Source organism: Cryptomeria japonica, chromosome 6 (genome assembly GCF_030272615.1).
Source record: "Cryptomeria japonica chromosome 6, Sugi_1.0, whole genome shotgun sequence".
Taxonomy (NCBI): domain Eukaryota; kingdom Viridiplantae; phylum Streptophyta; class Pinopsida; order Cupressales; family Cupressaceae; genus Cryptomeria; species Cryptomeria japonica.
In genome coordinates, this window is record NC_081410.1 from 220,788,884 (window position 1) to 220,816,535 (window position 27,652).

At 37.8% G+C, this 27,652-nt stretch overlaps 1 protein-coding gene across 4 annotated transcripts in view; it reads left to right on the forward strand.

Moving 5' to 3' along the window:
• The first annotated feature begins 17,796 nt into the window (after positions 1–17,796).
• LOC131071435 (cell division control protein 48 homolog C) overlaps positions 17,797–27,652 on the forward strand; it is a 352,754-nt gene continuing 342,898 nt past the window's right edge. For 2 of the 4 annotated variants that reach the window (XR_009112514.2, XM_058007265.2), the window contains exon 1: positions 17,797–18,161. Coding sequence is in view for 3 of the 4 variants with exons in the window: in XM_058007265.2 (XP_057863248.2) it covers positions 18,023–18,161 (139 nt within the window). In the remaining variant the exon portion in view is untranslated. The remainder of the gene's footprint in view (positions 18,162–27,652) is intronic. The other 2 variants (XM_058007266.2, XM_058007264.2) reach the window with 2 other exon arrangements.

Genomic DNA, 27,652 nt, shown 5'->3' on the forward strand with positions numbered 1-27,652 from the left:
CAACCTTTTTCCTTCCACAAAGTCTATCTCTTCCATCCCTTCTTGAATAATATTTGAGTGAATCCTTTTCATTTTTTCTTCCAACTAAATTTTTTCAACAATTATTTTTTTGAAATGATCCCTATTCCATTTCTTGAGACACTCTTTAAGTTATTATATTTCCTTGAAAAAGAGGAAATCCATACTACCCGTCCTCTTTGGAGCTTGGCTCCACCACTCTGCAATTAATTATCTATATCCATCCACCCTCAACCACATATTTTTAAAATTATTGGGGCACCTGATGGGGGCCATGTCATCAAGTATCACCAATCAAATAGGTCAGTGATCTGAACTTGAAACTGGCAAAATATCAGCTTCAAAGACCCATGGAAGCTCTACCCATTTTTCACCCACAAAAAGTGACCTAATTTATCAACGATATTTAGGAAGCCATGTCTTCGATTGGTCCTGTTGACGACTATTTTTGACACACCCGCCAATAGTCAGGTAGCCAATGTGAACACTCACCACCTCTCCTAAAAAGCAATGAATTTGGGAAAACTCACTACCCCAAGGTCTCTATAGTCGGGTCACGATGGTGATGGGTAGCCCAATGGTTGATGTGGTTGTACCTGTTAAGGGGCCTACTGGTTGAAACTAAATCTCACTGGTTGTGAATGGTTGAACTTCCTTGTTTTTTGTATTTATGATTTAAGATTCTCTAGAAAATAAACTGCAAAAGATAGGTCAAGGAAACGAGAAAATAACAGTGAAACCAATAAAATAACAACTTAATGAACTACTTAGTTAGTTCCCTGCAATCCAAGAAATTATCAAATATCATCCAAGTTAGCATTCAACAACGGACCTCCAGTAAACCTACAAAATCATCAATTTCACAGACTTATGGAAATAAAATAATCAACAATACAACCTATCACAATAATTCTCATACACCACTGACGTGTGCAATATGATTCATAAAGTAATAAACAAAAAGATCAAACCACGTTGCTAACTCCAAATAATAGACATTACCAGATTACACAAAACATTTTTGTAGAATATAGAAGTAGATCAGGCAATCTACAAGTTGCTTCTTGTATTAATCCCAATGAATGTATAACAAAAATAACTGAACTTCTTAACAATTTGCAAATACTCTAAAAATATCTAAGTGGGCCACAAATCATCAATTTGGGGACCCTTACAAATGAATCCAACTTCTCAATTTATACAAGTTCTCTGCCCTATTATCTAGGAAATAAACCTAACCTAAATTAAGATTTGAAACTAGGAGTCACAGTTAACTTGCAAGTTTATACCTTGATACTCCACTTAACAACTACGAAATGGGGACTGCATGCGCACTATGAAGACCATGCTAGGTGAGCCACGTTTTCGTAGTCATGCAGGATTTCTTTGAAAATTAGAGCTTGAGTAGGAGCTGAAGCTGAAAATACAAAATTAAGGATTTATGAAAAAGCTTTGCTATCTTTAGCAACTATACGTTTATTTCTTATTTCTTGGCAAAAGCTTTATAATTATCAATTATACATGCAACTTCTTGAACAGGAGGATCAACTACGTGCTTAACTCTAAATTTATATTTCTTCAACACTTCATCTGCATACTTCTTTCCTTTCTCTAGTTCCCGTATTGTCTATGCCACCTGTTAACACTGAGTGATCAAGTGCATGTACATGTCCATGAGGGAGACATCAAACTGGGCCAAAGGTCCTCAGTGTTGAGCCTCGTATGCATCCCACTAATTCAAAACTTGTTGTTGTTCCATTATCCCCGTACTAGTCAGCCCTAATCCAAAGGCTCCAAGCATACTCTTTACAAAATTCTCATATGACAAAATTTCCCTGAGAAGGGGGAATCGAATATTTGCCATATCCTTCATATACTGCTGAAGCATTTCAATCTTCAGCTCCAAAATGTATACATAGGACTGCAAGTTTTCATAACTATCACCTCCTCAAAGGTCCTCCTCCATTACCGTCTCTTCCCCTAGTCGTAATACTTTATTCAAAACTAGGAATTGCTTATTGAAAATACTTAGCTTTCATTCCCATTGCGTAGCACAAGAATCTAAGGCTCTGCCTGCCTGTACTGCCCTCTGGTATATCTTCATTGTATCCTGCAGAAATAGTCTAATCTTAGCCGCATTTATTTGGGTCCATGACTTGGCTGCAGCGGCCACTCGTCTCACCTCCACTAGTGCCTTCACTTCTCCCTCTAGCAATGATGAGGTTGAAGGTAGGTCATCAGCTCTACAAGAGTCTAGAGGTTTGCTCATTTCAACTAAGAGTTGCTTGTATTGTTCCACTTGTGCTTTGAGATCTAGATTCGAAGTATGCTCCTTCTCTACACGCCCTCTGATGACACTTGTGGCTAGCTCCAAAGTATCTAGCTCTCCCTAATTGGTTTGTTTACCCAAATTTATCTCAGATATTTGATACTTGGGAGAAGCTTGTCCCTCATGTTGGAATGGAACTGCCACATCTGCAATCACTTCACTGGAACCAGTTTTTGATAAATGATGAACGGTTTTGAGCTTCTTAGCCTTTGGTGGCTCCTCGGTGACTACTTGTTGTAGAGTGACCTTGGGAAGCTCCACTTTTCTCTTTTTCTTCTCTAAGGTAAACTCAAGCCATTGCGATATATCTTCATCCTTGTCACCTTGATGTGATACTATATCTGCAGTTACAACATGGACGTCCGCCTGCTCCTCTACTTCATCTCTTTCCTCTGCCTCTGTTTGCCTGGGATCTTGAGGTGAGGTAACTTGGCAGGCTAGATTGGTTTGGAGAGCCTATTGCTTATGTAACTCTCCCAGTTTGCCACTGACCTCTTCATTAAATGTCATCTCTTCCTCACCTGCCTCTATTTCACCTTTCCCGGCTGCTATATCCTTGAGTAGGTCCTCTTGGTCTTGGGGGTTAGAACTAGTCTTTCATTCAATAGGTCTTCTGCCTCATCCCCTTCTTGCTCGCCTTCTAGTGGTCGTTGTTGCTCAAGATCCTCTTCCTCCTGATCTGAATCAGACTCAATGTTCCTAATTTTTACTTTTTCAGTGGTATACCTGAAGCTTGACACAAGAAAGGAAACACCCTACCCCGGAACTCTACGGGTCCGGGGTTCCGAAGCAAGCAAAAAAAGGGTCCACCTCGAGACTCTGAAGTTCTAATGCAAAAGACACAAAACCTTGGGACTTCGAAGTTTTGAGGCAAAAGACACAAAACCAAAGAAACCAACCTCGGGACTCCGGGGATCTGGGGTTCTGGGGTTGGTAAAAAGAAAAGAACAAAGAAAAAGGGACCTCGGGACTCCAGGACTCCAGAGTTACGAGATGAAAGAAAAACAATGAATGAAGACGCCAAAATCGGGACTCTAGGGTTTTGAGGTCCGAAACCAAAAAGAACAAAAGAAAAGAAAAGACAAGACAAAAATAGGGGACCCAAATTTCGACGCAAGGAGACTAATGGAGGAATAGATATGCAAGGCATAACAGGTCCACGTGAAGTCCTTGGATTTAAATTTGATCTCCATCAAACCATTTTTAGTCACAAAGTTGTTAAAATCTTTTTGAATTGCTCCAAACTAGCCTTTACCCCCTTTCTTTTTCAAAGGATTGAAAGTTGCATTGAAATCACCTCCCATAATAATCACTTCCACTTCATATTCTCAAACCATTTCAAATAGTTTCCTCTATATTTATCTCTTGCTCTTTGTGCTTGTAGGTCCATAGACATTCAACAAAAGGAAACCCTTATGTAAGGGTTTTGAAAAAACATTTACCAGTTACCAATTCTTGTCCTACTTTATCACATACACAATCACTGTAGAAGCATTCCACAACATCCCCAACCTTCTGGAATCACCATCCGCTTCCACAAAACAAACCTCCTAAGGGAACAACTTTTTTTTAAAGAGCCAGTTTCATCTCCTTTAAGCTTGGTCTCTTGTAAAAAGATTACATCTGGGCGTGATTGTGTTAGACAGTTCAAATAACTGGAAGACAATTGAGAGGGGGGGTGAATCAATTCTCATAGATTACCAAAACCATTAACAATTAAAACTTTAATACCGGAACCCAGAACATTAATACCGAAATAACAGTTAAACCAATTAAGCATAAACAATAATCACAGAATAAATACCATCCACGTGACACCAAGATTTATGCGTGGAAAACCCGGTAAAGGGGAAAACTATGATGAGAAGCCTACCCACAACTAGATAATACTTCTGCAGTAAGTATGTGAATTACAATTGAGGGTCCTGCACTTGCAAGAAGGCCAGTAGCCTAGAGTGCAATGCTCATCACAAAAGGAGTCTCACTGAGTACATAGAAATCCATACTACAATCCAGAGAAGTGTTGAACTGCAAAAGATAACATCTCCTATGCCTGAGTATAAATCTAGTTAATCTCAATATCAGAGGACTAAATCCTCTTACATAAACCCAATTAGATCTCCAATGATCGACCAAATACTCTCCCCGAATGATATTACATTATTCGCACATTACATTCCTTTCCCATAACCATATATAATCTACAATGAGATCTTACATCTATATACAAACACTCGACCATAAAAAATTAGGTCGGCCACCAGATAATAAACCAATTACATAATTACATAATGGCTCCCCGTTTAGTTTCTTCAAAAGTTCCAGAGGTCTTAGACAGAGAGACCCCATCTCCCCTATTCTGTTCACCATTCTTGTTGAATGCCTGGGTAGATTCATCCTTAAAAATGTGGAAGAAGGCAATCTTAAGGGTCTGAAACCTTCTTCATCCAATGCTGTCTGCTCCCATGAACAATTCGTTGATGACTCTATCACCATGGGGGAAGCTACCATCTTGGAAGCCAAAAACATGAAGATCATTCTGAATACCTATGAATCTGCCTCTGGTCAAAAAATCAACTAGGATAAAAGCTCTCTGTTCTTCATCAACACCCCGACCCAAAGGCAAATTAGGATTGGTAGGATTCTTGGTTGCAACATATCTGAGTTTCCTTCTACCTATTTGGGGCTTCTTCTTTGTCTCAAGCCCGAGGAATCCTTCTGGAATAAGTTAATAGACAGACTCAACCTGAAACTCGCTCGCTGGAAAGGGGCTGTCCTTAGTCAAGCTGGTAAAGTCACTTTGCTCAAAGCCCACTCTCCAAAATATTCCTATGTATGCTCTTAGCTTGTTCAAAATCCCCTCAAAGTTTGTAGAAGCTATTGAAAGAATCCAAAAAAAGTTCCTTTGGTCGGGTGTGGAAGTTAAAAACAGAATCCCCCTTATTGCCTGGAATAACATTTGTTCCCCTAAGGCCTCTGGTGGGCTGGGCTTAAGGAACATTAGTTCTATTAATAAAGCTTTATTAGCCAAGCAAATTTGGAGATTCAAAGGGGAGGAAAGAGAATGGAACTCTATTTGGAAAAACAAATATCTCTATATGCAACCTTCTGAGGAAGAATTCTTTGACAACTCTTTCTCTATTGATGGATCTGCCATTTGGAATGTCGTGCAATCTGCTAAAGGCTGGGCTGCTGCTGGCAGAACCTAGAACCTTGGGGATGGGAGGAAAATAAGATTTTGGGAAGATAGATGGATCTTGTATAAACCTCTGGAGGAAATCCCTATCCTCAAAGATTGGAAAGATAGTTTCAAATGCAGGTACGGTGAAATGGTAAGAGATTACTGGAGAAATGGGGACTGGATTGACTTTAGCCAGCAGCGTTCAGATCTCAAGTTCCTTTAGATTGCTCTTTCTGCTAAAATCCCTAGAGACAACAAAGATGACATTCTGATATGGGGGAAAACTCTGGATGGGAAATACTCTGTTTCCTTTGCTGTGGCTATTCACAATGTCCCGGTGGAAGCTATTCCCATCTGGGCTATCTGGAATAAGAACTTAGTTCCCAAAGTCAACATCTTCTTTTGGATTTTCATCCAAAATAAGATATTAACCCTGGATAATCTTCATAAAAGAGGCATTATTTTTCCTAATAGGTGTTCTCTTTGTTGCAGGGAAGAAGAGACAACTTGCCATATTCTCAATCAATGCTCTTTTAGCCAGGATATTTGGAAAATCATCCTTTCCAGGTGGAACCTGAGCTAGGTCTTCCCGAACTCTCTTGGTGACACTTGGCTTCAATGGCATTGTCCTAACTCTAATCCTAAAATTGTGGAGACCTGGAGACTTACTCTGTCGATTGGTATTTGGAATATATGGAAAGAGTGCAACAACAGGATTTTCAAAGATAAAAGGGCTATTCCTGAAGTGGTTGCAGATAAAATCTTTAGGAGTATTTTTGAATGCCTCTATTGTACTAATCAGGGACTTGCTGCTAAAGATGATTTCAAAGACAGGTGGAATTTTTCTACTACTACTACTAGCAAGGAGAAAGGTAGAGAAGGTCTTGTCTGGTGTTTTCCCCTGCAGGGATGGATTAAGGCTAACTTCGATGGGGCTTCTAAAGGGAATCCGGGTAAAGCTATATATGGGGGCATTATCAGGAATTTTGCTGGAAGTTGTCTTAAGGCTGTGGCTGGTCCTCTGGAGAATCAAACTAGCCATTTTGCTGACGCCTCTGCTGCCTTGAATACCTTAATTATAGCCAAAAATCTTAATTATGATAAAATATGGCTTGAGGGGGATTCACTTAATATTATTAAGTGCTTAAAGGGGGAATCAAAGCCTTCTTGGTCTATTGAGAATATCATCATGAAAGCTAGAGAGATCATCGCCAGTTTCAAAGAAATTATTATACAACATGCCTTCAGAGAGCAAAACAGTGTTGCTAACTATTTAGCGAATATTGGAGTTAACTCTGACGCTCAAATGATTTGGCATGAGGATGATCTCAATTTAAATATTAAAGAGATCCTCAGAAAGGACCGTTATACGAGGAGAGAAGGACAATTAAATCATGACAAGTAAAAAGCATCATTTACGCCTTGCTGGAAAGGCCATCATTACCTGGCATTGTGGTAGATCTCCTACTATCTCCAATAAATCGCCACACACTTTGTGGGTTACTCAGTGCGAAAATTTGAGCAGCATCGGGAAAGAAGGTCTCAATTTGCAGAGAAACAGAGCAGATAGCCTGCATCCGAAAATGGGAGGAGACCTAAGATGTGAAGAACCTGACAACACGTCGACCTAGAAAGCAATGCCTAAAGTCTGGGCGAAGCTGGAGAAGGGCTCTCTTACCAACTTCATGGAAAATCTTGAGGACTATGACAAAGGTAGGGTTAACTTAGCCATTTCCAAGATTTCTGAAAACTGGTCTAATGGCTCTTTTAAACTTTACGGAGTTAAATTTAAGCTGGACACTGGGCTTATTTCAACTGTGAATGGAATGCCCCACATCGAGCTTAACTTCTTTCAAGACCTCAAGGTCTCCAACAATGCGGTTAACCTATTCCCGCGGAAAGAGAAAGAGCAGGCCAAAATAAGCAAGGCTACCGGGGGCTACTACGAAGCTGCAAACATCAAGAAGTCGTGGGGCTGGGTCCTGAACACAATCATGGAGTATATTACGATTGAAGGCCGTTTCTTCAGGGCACACACCTACCACTTTGTGCTCTTAAACCATTTCAGACACGACAAAAAAATGTCTCTACCCTACTACCTTTTTCGGTCCCTTTCCAGGTCCCTGAACAAACACAGGACTAACCCTTCCAGCCCGATTCTCCATAGCGGGCTCCTGCTGCTCATCTATGAGCATTGCAAAACCCTCGCTCTGTAGGAAAATAAGCGGATTTTCGCTTCCCCGGGTAAAAGAAAGATGGAAGAGGGAGAAACTAGCAAGGAGAAGGCGTCATCCAGCAAGAAAAGGAAAAGTGCCCCCGGGTTGGAAATAGAGGACATTGTCAAGGAAAGTAGTGGTATGGAGACAGATGAATCTAATGGTGAAGATAGCTGGAAAGAAGAGGAGCTGGGCAACGAGAAAGAAAGTGGAGATTTTGAGCCTGGTCAAGATGTAAGCGATCACCCTAGTAAGGACAATAGCCATCTGATGGAAGAAATGACTCCCAAGGATAATGAGGAAACCGAAGTTAATTCTGAGAAGGAAATAAACAAAGACCTGACTGAGGAAAGGGATAGCAAGGACAAGGAAAGTGCTAGTGAGGGGCTTATCCTGGATAATCTCAAGAAGCTCTCGGAGGCCAGAATGGATTTCGACATACGGACCTACAAAACCCTGAAAAGCTTGGAAAAGAAAGGGATAAATTCGGATAAAAAGAGGGAGGATGAAAACAGAGAGCATATTAATTGGAAGCAGGAAATGGAGAACAAGGTAAAATCACTGGAAGAGGGAAAAGAAGCGATGAAAAATCTGATGGGAGTTATCCCAAGTATCCTCTCCGCTATCACCAAAAACCTGGAGGACATCGCCAAGGTCTTTGACCATACTCCTAAACTGGTTGTGGATCTTGACCTGGAGGAGGAGACCATCCAGACTAGAAGTGGTGATGCTACCCTGACGGGCAGGATTGCGAAGAGAACCAGGGCCAGTATCAAGAAAGTTGTGGCTGCTGCTGCTAAGGACCCTCCCAACTTCAAAGAAAACATCAAAGAGCTACAAGAAATTAGTAGCACCCTGGCTAAAGCCCTGGAAAAAATCTGATTCTTGGATGGCCTGCTGGCTTTTCGGGGCTTTTGTGGGTTTTCTTTGGTTTTCCGCTAGTTTTTTCTTTTTGGTTCCATTCCTCTCTATTTCTTGTGGCTTTGGTATTTAAGTCTTGCTTGTAAAGGGTTTCGGGGCCCCTTCAAAACCTCCTTTTTCATTAATAAAAAACAAATAATATCTAACACATAAGATATCCTGAAAACACATCAAGAGGTCCAATCCACATGCTACATAAAAGTTGGTCCATAACCTAGATCAACCGGGACCCAATATAGGTCCACACGCTACAACAATGATTTCCATATGCCAAATCTCTAACATGATCACCATCAGCATCCTGAAACTCCACCAAAAGCTGCACCAACACCACTTATGCAATTCGTCAAAGATCTTCATCAAAAGCTCTACCACTGAAACCCTTGCCGAAACTAGAAACCAAGCTTCTAAGCAAACATGATATCATCCGATCACTAGACCAAAACCAACTTAGTGAATATGAGCATGAGTATCATGAACATCATATCGGAGCCTACTAGATCATGTCAGATCCAAATCAACTAAAAACCACTCAACCTACTGGGACCATAAGGGTGTCGGTAAAGCATCCAAATAGCTAGTGTTGGCATCAATGACAAAACATCAATGCAACAAATAATCAATTCCACCAAATGGCCAACAATCTCCCCCTTTGGCATTGATGACAACACTAGATGTGAAAAACATCTAAGTACCAAGAAATGCCAAACAAGTCTCCCCCAATGGAAGACAACCAATAATCTCCCGCATATAGCTCTGAAATAAAGACCAAACTCCCCCTGTGAATAATATCTCTGTAAAGCTCTAAATCTCTCCCTTTTCTTTTTCTTTTTCCTTTTTCACATCAATATCAGTCCCCCTTTGACATCAATGCCAGAAATCTGACAAAAATATCAAAGCAAAAACATAAACTACTGAATCACAAAACTAACTACTCCCCCTGAGCAATAGAATCCCCACATTAGTGCCAAATTGAATAGTATCTTTGATAATGCATACCGGGCTGATGCCAAACCGCATCAATCAAGTCTCTACGGGAGGGGCAAAAACTCCCAATCTGTCTCTCAAGTACTCAAATGATTCCTTGGGTAAAGGTTTAGTAAAAATATCTCCAATCTGCTCTTTAGTGTTCACATAAACCAGTCTAACTTCATTTGCTTCCACCTTGTCCTTCAAAAAGTTGTACTTGATAGAAATATGCTTTGTCTTATAATGAAATACCAGATTCTTTGATATATCAATAGCAACAGATTTATCACAGTGAATAACTACTGGTGCATCACAATCCACCTTTATATCCTTCAACATTTTCATCATCCATAAAACTTGTGTACAGTTAGTAGCAGCAACAACATATTTAGCTTCAACAGTAGATAAAGAAGTACATGATTGTTTCTTGCTGATCCATGAAACCAACTTCTTTCCAAGAAAGAAAGCTCCACCGAAAGTACTTTTCCGGTCATCAACATCTCCAGCCCAATCAGCATCTGTATATGCACATAAAGTAAAGTTGTCATCCTTAGGGTACCACAAATCATATTCTGATGTACCTTGCAAGTATCTAAAAATCCTTTTCACTGCAATCTCGTGATTTTCTCTAGGATCACTCTGAAATCTTGAAACAATACAAACAACATTCATAATGTCAGGCCTATTCTGAGTCAAATAAAGTAGACCTCCAATCATAGATTTATATCTTGTAGGATTTACCGGTGCAGAAACATCTTTTCTTGTCAATTTCTCACTTGTAACCATAGGAGTACTTACCGGTTTAGAATCTCTCATACCAAACTTCTTCAACAATTCCTTAGCATATTTAGTTTGACAAATAAAAATACCTTTGTCAGTCTAAGTAATTTGCAAATGTAAGAAAAATTTCATCTCACCAATCATAGACATCTCAAATTCTTTCTCCACATTCTTAGAAAATTCTATGCATAACTTATCTTCACCTCCAAAAATAATGTCATCAACAAATACTTCAATAATCAGTATATCATCATCAGTGATTTTATAATATAAATTACTATCAACACTACCCTTTGTAAAACCAAGTTTCAAAAGAATATTATCCAACCTTGCATACCAAGCTCTAGGTGCTTGTTTCAATCCATATAAAGCTTTCCTTAACCTGCAAACCATGTTTGTATCATCTTGTAGTGAAAAAACATCAGGTTGCTCAATATAGACTTCCTCATCAAGATCCCCATTCAAAAATGCACATTTAACATCCATCTAATAAACCTTGTAGTTTTTATAAGCAACATAGGCAAGAAATAATCTTACAATTTCAATCCTAGCTATAGGTGCAAAAGTCTCTCCATAATCAATTCTTTCCTTCTAACAATATCCTTTATAAACCAATCTAGCCTTATTCCTTATAACTTGACCATCCTTATTCAATTTATTTCTAAAAACCCATTTAGTTCCAATAACATTTTTATTTTTAGGCCGGGGAACCAAAGTCCATGTATTATTTTTCTCAATATGATCTTATTATTCTTCCATAGCTTTCAACCAATATTCATCTTTACATGCCTCAATTACTGATACCGGTTCAACTTGTGAAATTAAACATACGTCATTAGTTTCCAGGATAATTCTTGTCATCACTCCATTGCTCTTATCCCCAATGATTTGATCTTTTGAATGATTCAATTTCACATACCTAGGAGTAATCTGACTCTCTGTTCCTCTTCTTTGTTCTTCAGTCACTGTAGAATTTTTTGATATTGTCAGAGTAACTGGTTCAACACTCTATTCTGGTAAAGGTGCTACCGGTTCAGATATAATCATTTCCATTGTCGGTTCCTTCTCATAAACTCTGATTTGACTTCTGTTTAGCTCATCTACTTTGACATTAGCACTCTCCATAATTCTATGCAATCTCTTGTTATAACATCTATATGCCTTGCTTTCGTTAGAATAACCAATAAATATGCCTTCATCATATCTAAGATCAAATTTGCCAATGATATCATCTCTCCTGATATAACATTTACTACCAATTTTTTTGAAATACTTAACTGTAGGTGTATTACCAAACCATAATTCATAAGGTGTCTTACCGGTTTCTCCTTTGATATGTACTCTGTTGAATATATAAACCGCTGTGCTCACTGCTTCTCTCCAATAGATATGAGGTAGACTAGCTTCCATCATCATTGTTATAGCAACATCCAAGATAGTTTTGTTCTTCCTTTCCACAACTCCATTCTGCTGAGGTGTCCGGGGAGCAGAAAATTGTCTTCTTATACCATGCTTCTCACAAAAGTTATTAAACTCATTGGATGTGAATTCTCCACCATGATCTGACCTCAAACATTTAATCTTCAATCCTGTCTCAGTTTCCACTTTAGCCTTAAAGATTTAAAACTTTTCAAATGCTTCAAATTTTTTCTTTAGAAAAGTAACCCACATTATTCTAGAATAATCATCAATGATTAGCATGAAATATCTATCACCTTGAAATTTTTTAACTCTAGCAGGGCCACACAAATTAGTATGAATAAGACCAAGAACATCATTTGATTTATCTTGTATACTCCTAAAAGAGGTTTTGATATGTTTACTCATTTGACATTCTTTACATACCGAATTATAGGGCTTCATAATCTTAGGTATATCCCTAACTGCCTTAGTTGAACTGATCTCTACAATGCAATCAAAATTCATACGACACAACCTTTTATGCCATAGCCAACTCTCAACAATCCATGTAATCAAACATGTCTTCTCACCGGAGTTCAAATGAAATATGTTACCTTTAGTCTGTGTACCGGTTGCAATCTCCAAACTAGATCTGTTAATGATTTTGCATTCTCCATCCCTAAACTGTAATTGAAATCCCTTATCCACCAATTGTCCTACACTCAAAATATTATGCCTTAAACCTTCAACATAATAAACATTGTCAGTATTGTTCTTACCATCCAATGATATAGTTCCTTTTCCTTTGATCATACATGCTTTGTCATCTCCAAATCTAACTAGACCGCCATCAAATTCTCGCAAAGATATAAACTTCCCTTTATCTCCAGTCATATGATGTGAACAACCACTGTCAATTACCCATTCATTCTTGTCTTCAATTTTAGAAGCAAGTGCCTTCTCTTCAGGTACATTCTCTTCCAATGTTGGATCATCTTCCTTGATAGCCAAGAATACCCACTCCTTCCCATTGTCGGAACCACTAGCAAAGTCTTCTACCGGTTCATAATCAGAATCAGTAATGCCTTCCTCATCCACTATGTAGCATGATTTGTCTTTGTTTTTCCTGTACTTATACTTGTTTTGTTATCTAGGGTTAGGCTTAAACGGTCTTCTAACTCTTTCTTCAAATCTTGAATTCCTTTCATATCTAGATGCAAAATGACCAATCTTATTACCTGCAAAACCTTTAAAAGGTGCTTTTCCTTCATACTTACTTCCTACCGGTCCTTTAGGTACTCTTCTAGCAAATAGTGCTTCAAGTTGCTCAAAGTCATCATCTTCTCTCTTCATATCTTCCAATTCCTTTGCATATAAAGCTTTCCAATGTTTCTTACCGGTTGCAGATGTATATGCATGAAAAGCAAGTTTAGTCTTCACAAAGGTCCAAAATTTTCAAGCTCAAAAGCATATAGTTTCCCAACCAAGGTATCTCTATTGACAAATGTATTAGCCATTGTTCTCAACTCATTAATAGTAGTAGCCTTCATTTTGTAAGCCGGTGGTAGGACTCTTAGAACTTTAGAAATAATTTCATCTTCGCTCAGAGTTCCACTTGAACATTATATTTCCACAATAATATCATTTACCTTTTCCATGAATGCAGTAATCCTTTCATCTTCTTCCATCTTCACGTTTTCAAATCTCACCCGGTAACCACAAAGTTTAGCAATATTCACTGTAGGGTCACCTTCATTAAGAGTCTCCAACTTATCTCATATAGCCTTTTTCTAGATGATTTGTTGGTTAATCTCATTATTTGTTGATCAGAAAGTGCACACAAGAGGGCTTCTCTTGCTCTACAATCATTCTCAAGCTCCTTGTCCAGGTTTACCGGAGGAGGATGGCCAGATCTCGGATTATAGGGTGTGACACCATTTTGTGTGATCTGCCAAATCTCCTTGCCAAGACATCTCAGATGAGTCTCCATCCGAATCTTCCATACTATGTAATTTATTCCATCAAGCCTCAAAATATCCCTCCAAAAGATAGCTCGAGATGAACTGGATGAACTTGAACTGTTAGACACCATAGGATCTTCCTCAAGCGGTTAAGCTTTTTGCAGAGAGGACCAAAGCTTTGATACCAATTGTTAGACAGTTCAAATAACCAGAAGACAATTGAGAGGGGAGGGGGGTGAATCAATTGTCATAGATTACCAGAACCATTAGCAGTTAAAACTTTAATACCATAACCCAAAACATTAATACCGGAATAGTAGTTAAACCAATTAAGCATAAACAATAATCACAGAATAAATACCATCCACATGACACCAAGATTTATACATGCAAAACCCGGTAAAGGGAAAAACCACAGTGGGAATCCCACCCACAATCAGATAATACTTTTGTAGTAAGAATGTGAATTACAATTGAGGGGCCTGCACTTGCAGGAAGGCAACAACTTAGAGCACATTGCTCATCACAAAAGGAGTCTCACTGACTACATAGAAATCCAGACTACAATCCAGAGAAGTCTGCAAAAGATAGCATCTCCTATGCCTGAGTACAATTCTGGTTAAGCTCAATACCGAAGGACTAAATCCTCTTACATAAACCCAATTCGATCTTCAATGATCAACCAAATCCTCTGCCTAACTGATATTACATTATTCACACATTACATTCCTTTCCCATAACCATGTATAATCTATAATGAGATCTTACATCTATATATACAAACCCTCGACCATAAACAATTAGGTCGGCCACCAGATAATAAACCAATTACATAATTATAAACTATGTCCGCCTTAGACCAAACAAATAATATCCAACACATAAGACATCCTAAAAACAAATCGAGAGGTCCAATCCACACGCTACATAAAAGTCGGTCCATAACCTAGATCAATCGGGACCCAGTATAGGTCCACACGCTACAACAATGATCTCCATCCGCCAAGTCTCAAACATGATCACCATCAACATCTTGAAACTCCACCAAAAGTTGCACCAACACCACTTATACAATTCATCAAAGATCTTCATCAAAAGCTCTGTCGATGAAACCCTCATCGGAACTAGAAACCAAGCTTCTAAGCAAACATGATAGCATTTGATCACCACTCCAAAACCAACTTTCTGAATATGAGCATGAGTATCATGAACAAGCCAATTCCATAACCAAATCATACCGAAGCCTACCGGATCATGCTTGATCCAAATCAACCAGAAACCACTCAACCTACCGGGACCAAAAGGGTGCCGATAAAGCATCCAAACATCTAGTGTTGGTATCAATGACAAAACATCAATGCAACACATAATCAATTCCACCAAATGGCCAATATATTGATCAAGGCATCTCTTGATCAACCACTTTTTTGTCAGGGGCATTGCAACCCCTAACATTTTATGAAAGGACCTTCATTTCTCCCAGGAAAAAGGCATAGCCTTTTCTCAATCTAAATTCGCTTTGACCCTTTGCACTCTCAGCTTTCTAACTGCATTTTAATTATTTTTGGACCTCTCCGTCTTTTCTCCCTTGTCTTGGCTTTATCCCTACCAAATTTAGATTGACTTAGCGTACATTTTCTTAGAATACCTTTTGTGGCCGAAAGACCCGATAAGTCTTTCTCCTTTTTGTTCTCCATACAATTAATATCGCTCAGCATTCCAATCAAAGAAGTGCCAAAGTCTCTATTTTCCTCCATCAAAAGCTCTACATTTCTTACAAGAGAAATCCAAATATCTTTAAACTAGGCATATTCCATTGCTCCATCTACCTCCTCTTTTTCAAATCTTGTCAATGTTAACCAATGATCACAACTAGCCTCCTTATCTAATGTTTCAACTCATTGTCCAACAATACACAAATCTTAGACTTACTCCCATCCTCAGCATCCCGCATATGCGTATTCTCTCCTAAGGGATTGCAGATAGGTAGTTTCTCTTGATCCAAACCCTTCTCCTCAACAACCTTGTTGGCTTCCGCCCTCAGCATGACTTCCTCCAAATATGGAGAAGCTTTAATCATCCTGTCACAATTACCCATTCTTATGATAATCAAAGGATCATCAAACACCCTATCCTTATTAAGATCTTCCTCTAAGACACCCTCTATACCCCCTACAATCGATATTTCTTTTTCAAATTCAGGTGGAACCCTACCCCCTTTGTCAATGTCCATAGAACTCAAGCCATCTTGGTCCACATAGCTTGTTCGGTCCTTATTGATGTCCTCTAGTTTGTCAGTAAGAATACTCTGTTCTAGCCCTTTCCTTTTCTTATTCCTTGTACAATCCTCAACTGTGTGGCCAACTTCTTTGCATTTCGAATAATTTTCCACTATATCCTCCACTTCAATCTCTTGCCACTAACACCCTTCCCTAGATCAATTTTCTATTCCTAACATACATACTATGTTCTTTTTTGTCCAAGCCTCATTCGCCTTCAAGAATTTCCCAATTCTATCACCAATGCATTTTAGGGTTTTAAGGTCCTAGTACTCATGAGGCAAGTTGTACAATTTGATCCAAATTGACACCTCTTCAATGGATGCTTTCTTTATATCAAAGTTGGGCACCCGATATCTAATGAAAAATCCCATTCCCCCAATCATGAATGGACCATTATTCAAAATCCACACCTTCTCTCTTGCATTAGTACAAATAACCAAATAGAATCCATTTGGAAGTGTTTTTAGATCAAAATATTTACCCCATTGCTCATCACACCATTTTCTTACCCTTGAAAAGGCAGACTAGCCCTTAACCCATTTCATGAAAAATACATTTTCTTTTAAAAACAATCGTATCTTTCCATTGAGTATTATCAACATTCAAAGAAATCACTCGATTATTCTCAGTTTTGATACATATCCATTTTTTCAGTGGTTTTGCATCCTTCTGCTTTAGCCTCCACAATTTATTTTCTATGCTTTTGAAGTCCAAATTAGGGCTAGAGTGAATCCTTTCAAACTCCCATCTATTATTTGTGAAAGAGTCTCATTTATCCTTATTGTTTATTCAAAGCTGCGATGGTTCATGATTCCCATTTGCCAGATCCTTCCATGCCCTCCCTAGTGGCCTCCAAACAATGTTTCGATACCCTTGAAATTTGTGTTCCCTGACCGACCAACCATTTCTGCTTCCATTGTCTTTGCGAAACCCTAACCCTTAGCCCTTACACTGCTCCATCCCACCAAGACATTTCATCTTTGTTTACTATAAAAGATTAGGCATTCCACATTGCAAACCATTGTATTATTATTATTATAATTATATTAGATTGAGATAATTAGAAGTTGTCTGATTGCATGATGGAGATAGACATAATTGATTGATCAATTAAACTCAGAGTGAGAGGTAGTTGAAAGGAGAAAATAAATAAAATATTTTTTTCCTTTCATGCATTTAAGGGTCACAAACACGTCAAATTAAATGTTTCTATTTTTTATTAACAACATTTTTATATTCATTATGTGAATGTAATATGCTTTTTGTGTAATAACTTCAATTGATATCTCTTACATTTCTTTAAATAAATATATTTAAGATATCTATACTATTTGAAACTTAGATAATTGAAAAGATGGAAACTAATTTTTTTTTAATATTTAACATGTAATCAAATAAATAAAAATATTGAATGTAAAGGAGATGGACATGATGAAGAAAATATAATTTCATTTCATGAAGAATAACATGCATCTCACTTCATTAATGACTCCTTATTTATGCTATTCTCCCTCATTAAAATGATACATTCATTTACAATTTTTTAAGTTGGAGAAGACAATGTGGAAGAAATCTTTCATGCACCCCTTGGCATTTCAGCAAAACATAAGTTACATCTCATAATGAATGAATGAAAGGTTTTAATAACATCCACGAGACCAAACAACCTATATGACCCACGGATAGGCAACAAAAGAAGAGTATACAAAGGAAGAGAGTCTTTTTATGCATGCGTATCATAAGTTTGTGTCTAGAAGTTTTGGCATTTGTATCATAAGCTTGTGAGTTGTGCGTGGGCTATAACCACAATTAAAAGTAGGAGAGCAAGGTGAAATAATAAAAGCACCTAGATTGCTAATTCCTCCACAATACCAGAGGCAGCCTCGAGCTACAATACTATGTTATTTAAATTTCTGCGACCGCCTCCATAACAAGCTGGGCGAAGAATAGTTACCTGAGCAACAATGAAGAAAGCTTGGAGCCTACGGCGTTTGCGGTGTGTCCATGCGGCCACGAGAATGGAACCCTCGCCCTCGCCCATTTCTTCCATAGGCTCAACGCTGCCTTCTTCCTCTTCCGCTTCCGCGGGAGATTCTCAGCGCTGTATGTATTTCTCTTTTGTAATCCTTTATACGGTATATTACTCTTATTAAAAAAAGTAAATTTATTCAGTTTTAGTTCAGTTGTGAATTAATGTTGATTTAGTTACTTAAACGTGAACGAGGAAAGCAGCAGCTATAAGAGTGAACGAGACATGCAACTAATTATGCAATGATCTGTCATAGAAGAAATGAGTAGCGAAGAGAAATAGCTTATTTTGAATATCATACATCTAATTTATCCTACAACATGCTGTGTACAATTCTTGTGAAAATTTCACGCGGACCGGACATAACCCAAACTAAATTGTGTTGTTAATTTTGCATGGATATATACTTGAATTCAGGACTTTCCATTTCCTGCTAGATGCTTTAACACTGAGCTACATTTTCCTTTTGGGGTCAATTTTTGGATTGCTCTTGCATCAGGGATTGAAAGAGCATTTGAAGGCTTTAGAGCTCTTTTATCAGAACGTCGGCATGCAAGTGAGCACCAGCAAAACCAAAGTATGATCTTTCCTTTGAAGTAGCAGGTTAATTTTTCTGCCAGAGACGTTCAACAATAGGCTCAGCTGGGAGACATGTAGGACAAAAAGGATCAAGAAGGATGTAGAGCTTCTTACTTTCTTTAGAATAGGTGCAGAAAAGTGGAGTTATGACCAAGAAAATCTTTTTTGGTTCGCTGGTCGTGGTGGTTGCCCTCCGTGGTTGTGAAATTTGGGGGAGTAGCATATCAAACCACAATTGGAGACAATTAGAAGAATTCAAAACACCTAATCACTAGTAATGTCAAAGTCAAGTTAATAGTACCATATGAGATCCTTTTAGTTTAGGTTGGTATGTTTGTGATGGAAGTGTTAGCGAGAATTCAGTTTTTAAGTTACTTAAAAAAGGTTGAAAATATGGATGAGCACTGTTGGCCTAAAATAGTTGTTGAAAAGGAGTTAAACTGTAGGGAGAAGACTTGGAGAAAACAAAACAACAAATGGATGAGCAAATGGGACATTAATTGGCATGGGTATCTTAACATTAATGAGGAGATAAAAAAATTGGTGTTAGAAAATTCATAACTGTTGTGGATAAAACAAAATGGTAAATAAAAAACACATTATGTCAAAGAATTGAACTCCATGTGGAAGCATGATGAAAAAGCCTATTTGAGAGTTGCAATTGACGGAAAGGCTTAAATTTTAATATTGCAGGCAAAAATATAACACATTATGTCAAAGAATTCAACCCCACATGGAAGCATGATGAAAAAGCCTATTTGAGAGTTGCAATTAAAGGAAAGGCTAGAATTTTAATATATGTGTCTCACATAGACAAACACAGCCCCTCTCTCCACATGTCTTTTTGGAGTTGGGGGAAGACTGGAGGGAAACTAACCTCAACATGTGTTTATAATTTTTCATCCACTTTAGCTTAAGGTTCAATTATTGCTTTTAAGTTTACAGTAATATTGCAAAAAATCATAGTGCAGAGTGTTGTGACGTTTTCACACATCACCCCATTGAATATGGGGACCCCCACTTTTTGCTTAAATTAGGTGTCTTAGTTTGCTTAGCTTGGCAATAGTTCCTTTGGTCGTTAACCTTTGCTAGTGAGTAAGAGATGCCAGGTTGATGTCAAAATGTTATAGAATTGCCAAGGTTTTTAGAAAAGGGTCACTTTTGAAGGAAATAAAATCTTCTTGGTATAATGAAGTCCCTCTCTTGTGCATTTCAATTTTCATCTTTAGGAGAGAGTAAAATTCTAAGGCAATGGACTTGGACAATTTACCTCCTCAAACAAAGAAGTCTATCAACTTTAGAGGGCAAAAAAAAAAATGAAGTTTGAAGAATCAATCAACCATCAAGGTAAAAAAGAAATTTTTCAACCTCCAACATCAAGCAAGAGCCTGCACATCAACTTAAGTTAATAAGTAGGGGCTTGTGCAACAACTTAGGATCAACCATCAATGACAAGAAAGGGCTGTGGATCAACTTAGGTTGATAGGAAGTAGCTTGCAGATCAACTTAGGTTGATAGGAAGTTTTAAGTGAGAGCCTGCGGATCAACTTTGGTTGATGGGAAAGTGAAATTTTCTCAACTAAAGTATCAACCCTCAAAGATGAGAAAGAAGGTGTGGATCAACCTAGGTTGATAAGAAGAAAAATTGCTTTAGTCAAATTTAACCTCCCAAAGTAAAGTAAGAGATGCGCACCAACTTAAGTTGATAGGAAAATAGATGCGCACCAACTTAAGTTAATAAGAAATCAACCTTCATAAGAAGATGAAAGGGTACAGATCAACTTAAGTTAATGAGAAGGGTTAAGAAAGAAAAAGGTTGACTTCTAAACATAGAAGGTTCAATTCCGCCTCCATGATTTAAGGGATGTAAGGTAGACATTGAAATTCAAAATCTAAACCCCTTGCAAGTCGAGAAAGAAACACATATGGCGAACTTGAACAAAGACTAAATTTGTCAAACATCAAGTTGGCTAGAGGAAAGACCAAAGTGAGTGATGTGAATTTAATAGGCAAATAAAATGTTGTTTTTAGTGAAGTTGGCCTTCCTAAGAAGATGGAAGGGTGCTACTTTCAACTTGGAGCTTATATATGAGAAGAAAGGAAACCTTTTGCAATTGAAACAAATTCAAATCAAATTATTTCTGCTCCTTTAAATTTGCACAGCAGCAGGTTATTTCACATTCACTTCAAGAAGTTTTGTCAACCTTGCTTAAGGAAGGGAGTTCGCCAACCTCAATCATACGGACTTGCTTTTGATCTGCATCAAAGGAAGACTCAGTGAATTCATCTTAAGAACTGAAAATTAGAAAGCTAAGTGCCACGAAATTGCCCTAAGAAGATACAGCTAGAGAGAGGACTTAATATCCATGAAAAGAACCATGAGTCTCCTCTCTAAAATATCCATGACCAACATTGCAAGTCTTTGAAAATCAGCAACATATGTCTCTACTGAACCCCATTGCTTTAGCCGTACCAATTCCTCTATAAAATCTGCATTAGAGGTAATTCAATGCCCACCACTCATGTTCAATGCCATTGAGATGTATTGCTGCATACTTAATGGCCTCTTCCTCTAGCATAGGGTTGAGCTGGAAATAAGTATCTACCTTCTGAACTCAAGCTTGAGATGAAGTTATCCTTGAACCATCATAATAAGGAAGAGTTGATTTTCCCACTTTCTTTCACAAATCATAGTTCTGTGGTCTATCACCAGTGCGGGGTCTATGCTTCATTCTGACATCAATATAGTCACTCAATGATATAGTACGTTGGAATTCAATACCTCCTCTCCCAATGATGTTTGAATTTATCTTCCAAATCTGTTATCTAAGGCTTATATTTAACTTGTGCTGGTATCCTAGGTGGAAAGGTAGGCATAAGAGGCCTCAAGTTGATGGTTCTAGTTTGCTGATTTGGGCTACCACCATGAACTGAGTTCTTTCCTTGGCCATTATTGCCTCTGTTGTCGCCTGCATTATTGCCTCCATTGTTACCTCCATTATTGGCATTGTTTGCATCGATATTTATCCCCATTTGTGGATCCATTAATTCTATGAAAGAGTTCCAAATGCTGATTTTGTTTTACAACTTGTTGCCCTATAACTAAAGCATCCAACAAATTTAGAAATCTTTCTTCCCCTGGATCTCTTGCATTTCTTTCACCCATATTTTTTGTGTTTTGTCTCTCTAAAGCCCTCTATTCTTCTGCAACTAAATTTGGACCAACCTGTTTCTTTGATAATGCAATGAAAAAGGTGATTGATCCCAATTTGTCATATCACTGCTCTGTCATGTTGTACCCTCTAGGATGGTAGGATACACTGCTCTGATACAACTATAATATGCTGCCCTATTGCCTTTTTTTTTGTTTTCAATGTTTTCTCCAATGATTTGAGATGACAAATAAAGTGCAGATAATAAAGTAACTTGCAGCAAATAAACAACTCAAAAATATAACAATATTTAGGAATGCATATAGCAAAAAATTCCAGATTTTATTTCTGATCTGAAAATACCAATTTCCTTAAATGTAAGAGCAACCTAAATCATCAAATATCTATTTCAAACATACCTAGAAAATGCAGCATTGAAATAACTTGAGTTAAATCATCAAGTAGCATTACATATCTATTTCAAACATAACTTGAAATCACTGAGATATTCTCCTGATTATATCTCTCAATAATGTGGAGAATGTGTGATATCCCAACCTAAATGTTGTGGTGATGCAGATTCCCATTGGGCACATAACCAAGGCTAGGACCCACCCACAACAAGCAACCGTGTGTCCACGAGGGGGCTGGTGTATGCTGGCACTTTGGTGGGACGAAAACCCCACTCTTAACGTTTGTGGGACATTTTTGGAATAAGCCTAGAAAATTCAGCATTGAAATAATGAGTTAAATCATCAAATAGCATTACATATCTATTTCAAACATAACTTGAAATCACTGAGATATTCTCCTGACTATATCTCTCAATAATGTGGAGAATGTGTGATATCCCAACCTAAATGTTGTGGTGGTGCAGATTCCCATTGGGCGCATTGCCAAGGCTAGGACCCACCCACAATCAAGCAACCATGTGTCCATGAGGGGGCTGGCTTATGTTGGCACTTTGGTGGGACGAAAACCTCACTCTTAACGTTTGTGGGCGCCATTCGCCATCAATTCGGGCTTTTGGCATAGTGTTTGCCTTGCTTGGTATCAGAGCCAAGATCTCAAGGTTGAGCCCTACGGAACGGGTGGGTTGTGATGTTTAAGCCTAAAGTTGTGGTGGTGCAGATTCCCATTGGGTGTGTACCCAAGGCTAGGACCCACCCACAATCGAGCAACCACGTGTCCAGAAGGGGGTTGGCCTATGTTGGCACTCTAGTGGGACGAAAACCCCCCTCTTAATGTTGGTGGGAACCATTCAACGTCAATCCAGGCTTTTGGCATAGTGGTTGCCTTGCTTGGTATTAGAGCCGAGGTCTCGAGGTCGAGCCCTACTGAGCGTGGTGGGTTGTGATGTCCCAGCCTAAATGTTGTGGTGGTGCGGATTCCCATCGGATGTGTACCCAAGGCTAGGACCCACCCACATCGAGCAACCATGTGTTCATGAGTGGGATAGTCTATGTTGGCACTCTAGTGTGCACCATTCACCATCAATTTGGGTCTTTGGCATAGTGGTTGCCATTAGCCTAGACTGATGGTGAGTGGTGCTCACCAACATTAAGAGTGGGGTTTTTGTCGCACCAGAGTGCCAACATAGACCATTCCCCTCGTGGACATGTGGTTGCTCGATTGTGGGTGGATCCTAGACTTGAGTACACACCCAATGGTAATCCACATCACTGCAACATTTAGGCTGGGACATCACGACCCACCATGCTTTGCAGGGCTCGACCTCGACTTTGATACCAAGCAAGGCATCCACTACACCAAAAGCCCAGTTCATGGTGAATGGTGCCCACCAGCATTAAGAGTGGGGTTTTCGTCCCACAAGAGTGCCAGCATAGGCCAGCCCCCTTGTGGACACGTGATTGCTCAATCGTAGGTGGGCATTTTGTCAAACAGTTTGTAGGCTTATATAATATAAATGGCAGAAGTTTCTCATCATATTCGACAATGTAAAGCATAGGTTTCTCATCATATTTTTGACAGATAAAACCATTCATATAGAAAATTGAAATTGATAATGCCATTGATATGATGAAAAATATTAAATCTGAAACAACTTATTGCTTTGAACAGAATACTTAAGACATAGAGTTTAGACCTCTCTATTTCAGATTAATCAACTCTGGAAACAAGTTTCTGAAACTGAAGTATGCTTAGAAGGAACATTATACATTCATATTCTCCAAATCATGCTATTGTTTCAACACTCAGTCCATGTTGAGGTACAATATAAATTGCAGCCATACATCATATATTAATGCCTTCATTTACCAGTCAACTCTTCAAGTTCTGGCGCCTTCAAACATACTCATAAACCTCCTTTTGATCCTCCATAACTCTGCTAGTAAATAATCACATAGACAGTAGGGGCAGCGTGATTTAGAACCTTATCACGTCTCCCATCCAATTGTATAAGGAGCTTGGGTTTATTAAATGGCTTGCCTCTTCTTAAACTCACGCCAAATATTTAAAATTATGGTTCTAGTATGAGATGATTTTTTCAACCACATTATTAAATTGGCTCCCATTAACATTATGCCAAGTTCAAATATTAATACAACCAAACTACCCTTCAGAAATCACCTAGATGAAGGCTTTAGACATGTATTGTTATTACTACAAAGAGGACCAAGAATTAAGTACAAAGGTGAGATATATATCTGAGATTTGTTTTCACTACTGATTTCAATCGCCACATTCCTTGAATTGGGCCTTCAATGCTTTGTACATGATCATGACTCAGCCAGAAATATTATCAAAACAAATAATATTTAAGCACACGTCTCTCATTGAAATACATCGCCTCCTTAAATGTTATCAGGCCAAGACAGGAATATTGTGCTCGCAAAACTTCAGATTAGAATAAAATGACACTTCCATAATGTTTGTTCACTAAGGATAAAGTTTGATTTCCACGACGGGGCTGTAATCCATGGCTATTGTAATGCTCTCCTATAATGTAAATACTACCAACCTTGCGTCTGAAGCTGTTTATAGCCTTGCCCGATACAAATGGGCATTCAATCATTAAATATTAATTTTCCATTCGAATCTTCACATTGAAGTCACACTGCTCTAGCGATTGAATATATTCAATTGGCTCAAATATTAATATTATTCCTCCAATATTTTGTAAAGAGATTGAACCCTGTGCATTAAGCCCTTATTGTGAAAATGGCCAAATAATATTTATTCTGCAACTTGTTCAATATATTTGAAATTTCCCTTATAGAAGACTTCAAAATTTCACCATTAAAGCCCAAATGTGGATCTTGAAATGAACCCACCCACAGTCGATTGGGTTTTTGTCTAATGAACCTTTGAACTTGAGGGTTTCCATCCTCATTTCTCTGAAAGCAAAATGCTCTCTTGTAAACTTTTGAAATAATTTTCTTGAATGATGCCAAACCTTTCTTCCACTACCTTTTATAATAACTTATTTGGCAACCATTTCGACAATAAATATTAAATTAAAATAATTTAATATTTAGTTCATGAAGTGACTTTAATAATTTTTAGTTTTAACTTTGAAAAGTCAATAATAAATAATTAATTATTATTAATTGCCTTAAAATATTTTAGGCAAAATAATAATTAAATTATTTATTTATGACTGGCAAAAACTAGACATTACAGAATGTCGCCTGCAAGGGGTTTCATTCTCACAAACTTGAGAAGATTCAGAAGAATAATCTCCTCCAAAAGCAATAGCAATATCCAAAATATCAAATTCAGCAAATGAACTCCAACTTTCTTTTTAATATTTTCCTAGAAGGGGTCGGCCTCTCCCAAATAGCCTTTTAAAGTATTAAAATAAAATCAATGACTTCCTAAAATGCGTTTAAGTTTCTAAATGCCCCCTTTATTAAATATTTGCATTGCTCATCTTGGTGCTCAAATAGTCTTAATTTTAAAATATACTAAATAACAACAAAGTTAAATATTTATTTTAACTTTATAAGATATTAACTTATCGTTATTTAAAATAAAATCACTAGACTACACCAATTATTGAGCCAATGATATTCATTACTCCCATCAACATGTCTAAAAATACAAATGTTGACAATTGGCTCAGTTGGTGTCTAAAAATAGTTTGGGAAAATTCATTTGAAATGACTCCAAAAAAGGGTGTTATGTTCATCATAACTTTCAAAGCCTGAATAAACATCTGATATTGCCATACCGTTGGACTAACTACCTCCAAAGTTTCCTAACCGTAACTCATTAGCCTACAGAAACCAAATTGAATAGGTAATGGTCCACCATATTGAACTGATTAGGAAGGCGACTTACAATAAATTTATGCCTTTTGATAATATTAGGGATCATTGAGGATGATCAGTTGGTTGACCTTGATGAGATTAATCTAGACTTAGAATGGATTGCAAACAATAGGGAATTGTTATTTGATGGTTAGGTGTTATGTCCTTTTTTCAGAATTTAAATAATTGGGAGACTTTTAGCCTATTTCTTTATTTCTTGTAGGATAAGGAATAAATTTAGTGAAATAATTTAATAGTGGTATTTTAAGCTAGTCCTAGTAACTTTATTATAAAACATCATAAAAGGACAATTTAAATATTATAATTATAAAATTGACCATCTAAATGGGACATAATAATGCCATATTTAATATTTTTTTAAAGTGTTTTGATTGAACACTTTTGGAGGGAATTTTTGGAGGAAGGATAATTCAAAATAAAAGGGGCCAAAATGGAGTTTATGAAGGGAAGGGAATTGCTCAAAGGAAAGTATGCATTGCTTATTGAAATCAAACCTTTTTAGGCTTGAGCACTTGTGTCCATCTTTTCACCCGAGGACAAAAGCCTTTGGAGTGTAGAAATTTGGAGGATGAAAACCCTCTTGGTTTCTAGTTAGGAACAGAGGACAAAAACCCTTGTCCTTTTTTAGGTGGTTTCATTCAAGAGTTGCATTTATGTTGAAAGTTAACAATTTATTTCCAATTTTAGTTTGCTATAGTGCCACTGCTATAGTGCTGCTATAGTACTATTATAGTGTTGCTATTGTATTGCTACAATGATGCTATAGATTCGTGAAAAAATGTCTCTCACCAATTTCTGTAACTTGAAGATGAAAATTGGACAAAACAATGAGAGAAGGTGAAATCCAAACCAGCCTCAGAGATCTATAACATATTGAATAAGCTAACCATTCCTATTTTTGATGGTTCAAACAATTGTACATCTCATGCTTGGGTTTGGAATTTAGATACAAAATTTAACAAGTTACAAAACCTTGTGTATGAAGAAGATACTACAAAATTTGCTACCCTTCATTTGAAAGACATAGCACGCAAGTGGTGGTACCATGGATTGGTTACCCAACTGCATAATTGCTTTAGCACATATGATGTTTTTGCCATAGGCTAATAGATAGGTTTGACAAAAAAGACCTTGAGATCCATTTTAGGGAGCTAGCTTAGTTGAAGCAATAGAACATGGTGGACATATATGTGGTAGAGTTTGAGAGTTAATAGTGATGGTTCCTAATGTCTCTGAAAGGAGGCTCATTTCTCATTTTATGGAAGGTTTAATTGAACCTAAAGGTTGGGTGAAGGCTCTTGATCCATCATCCTTGGAGGAAGCCATTAAGAGAGCCCTACGGCTGGAGACCTTAGTACCCAATAATAAATTCTACTCAATGATGTCACCTCTGGGTCAATAGAAGAAATCTTTTAGGAAAGAGTATCTCATCAGAAGGAAGTGGCACAAAGAACAATTAAAGAAGAACCCATATTGAGCTCAAAAGAAATAAGTTATGTTTCTTTTGCAAGGAACCATGGGACAAGTAACTTGGGCAAC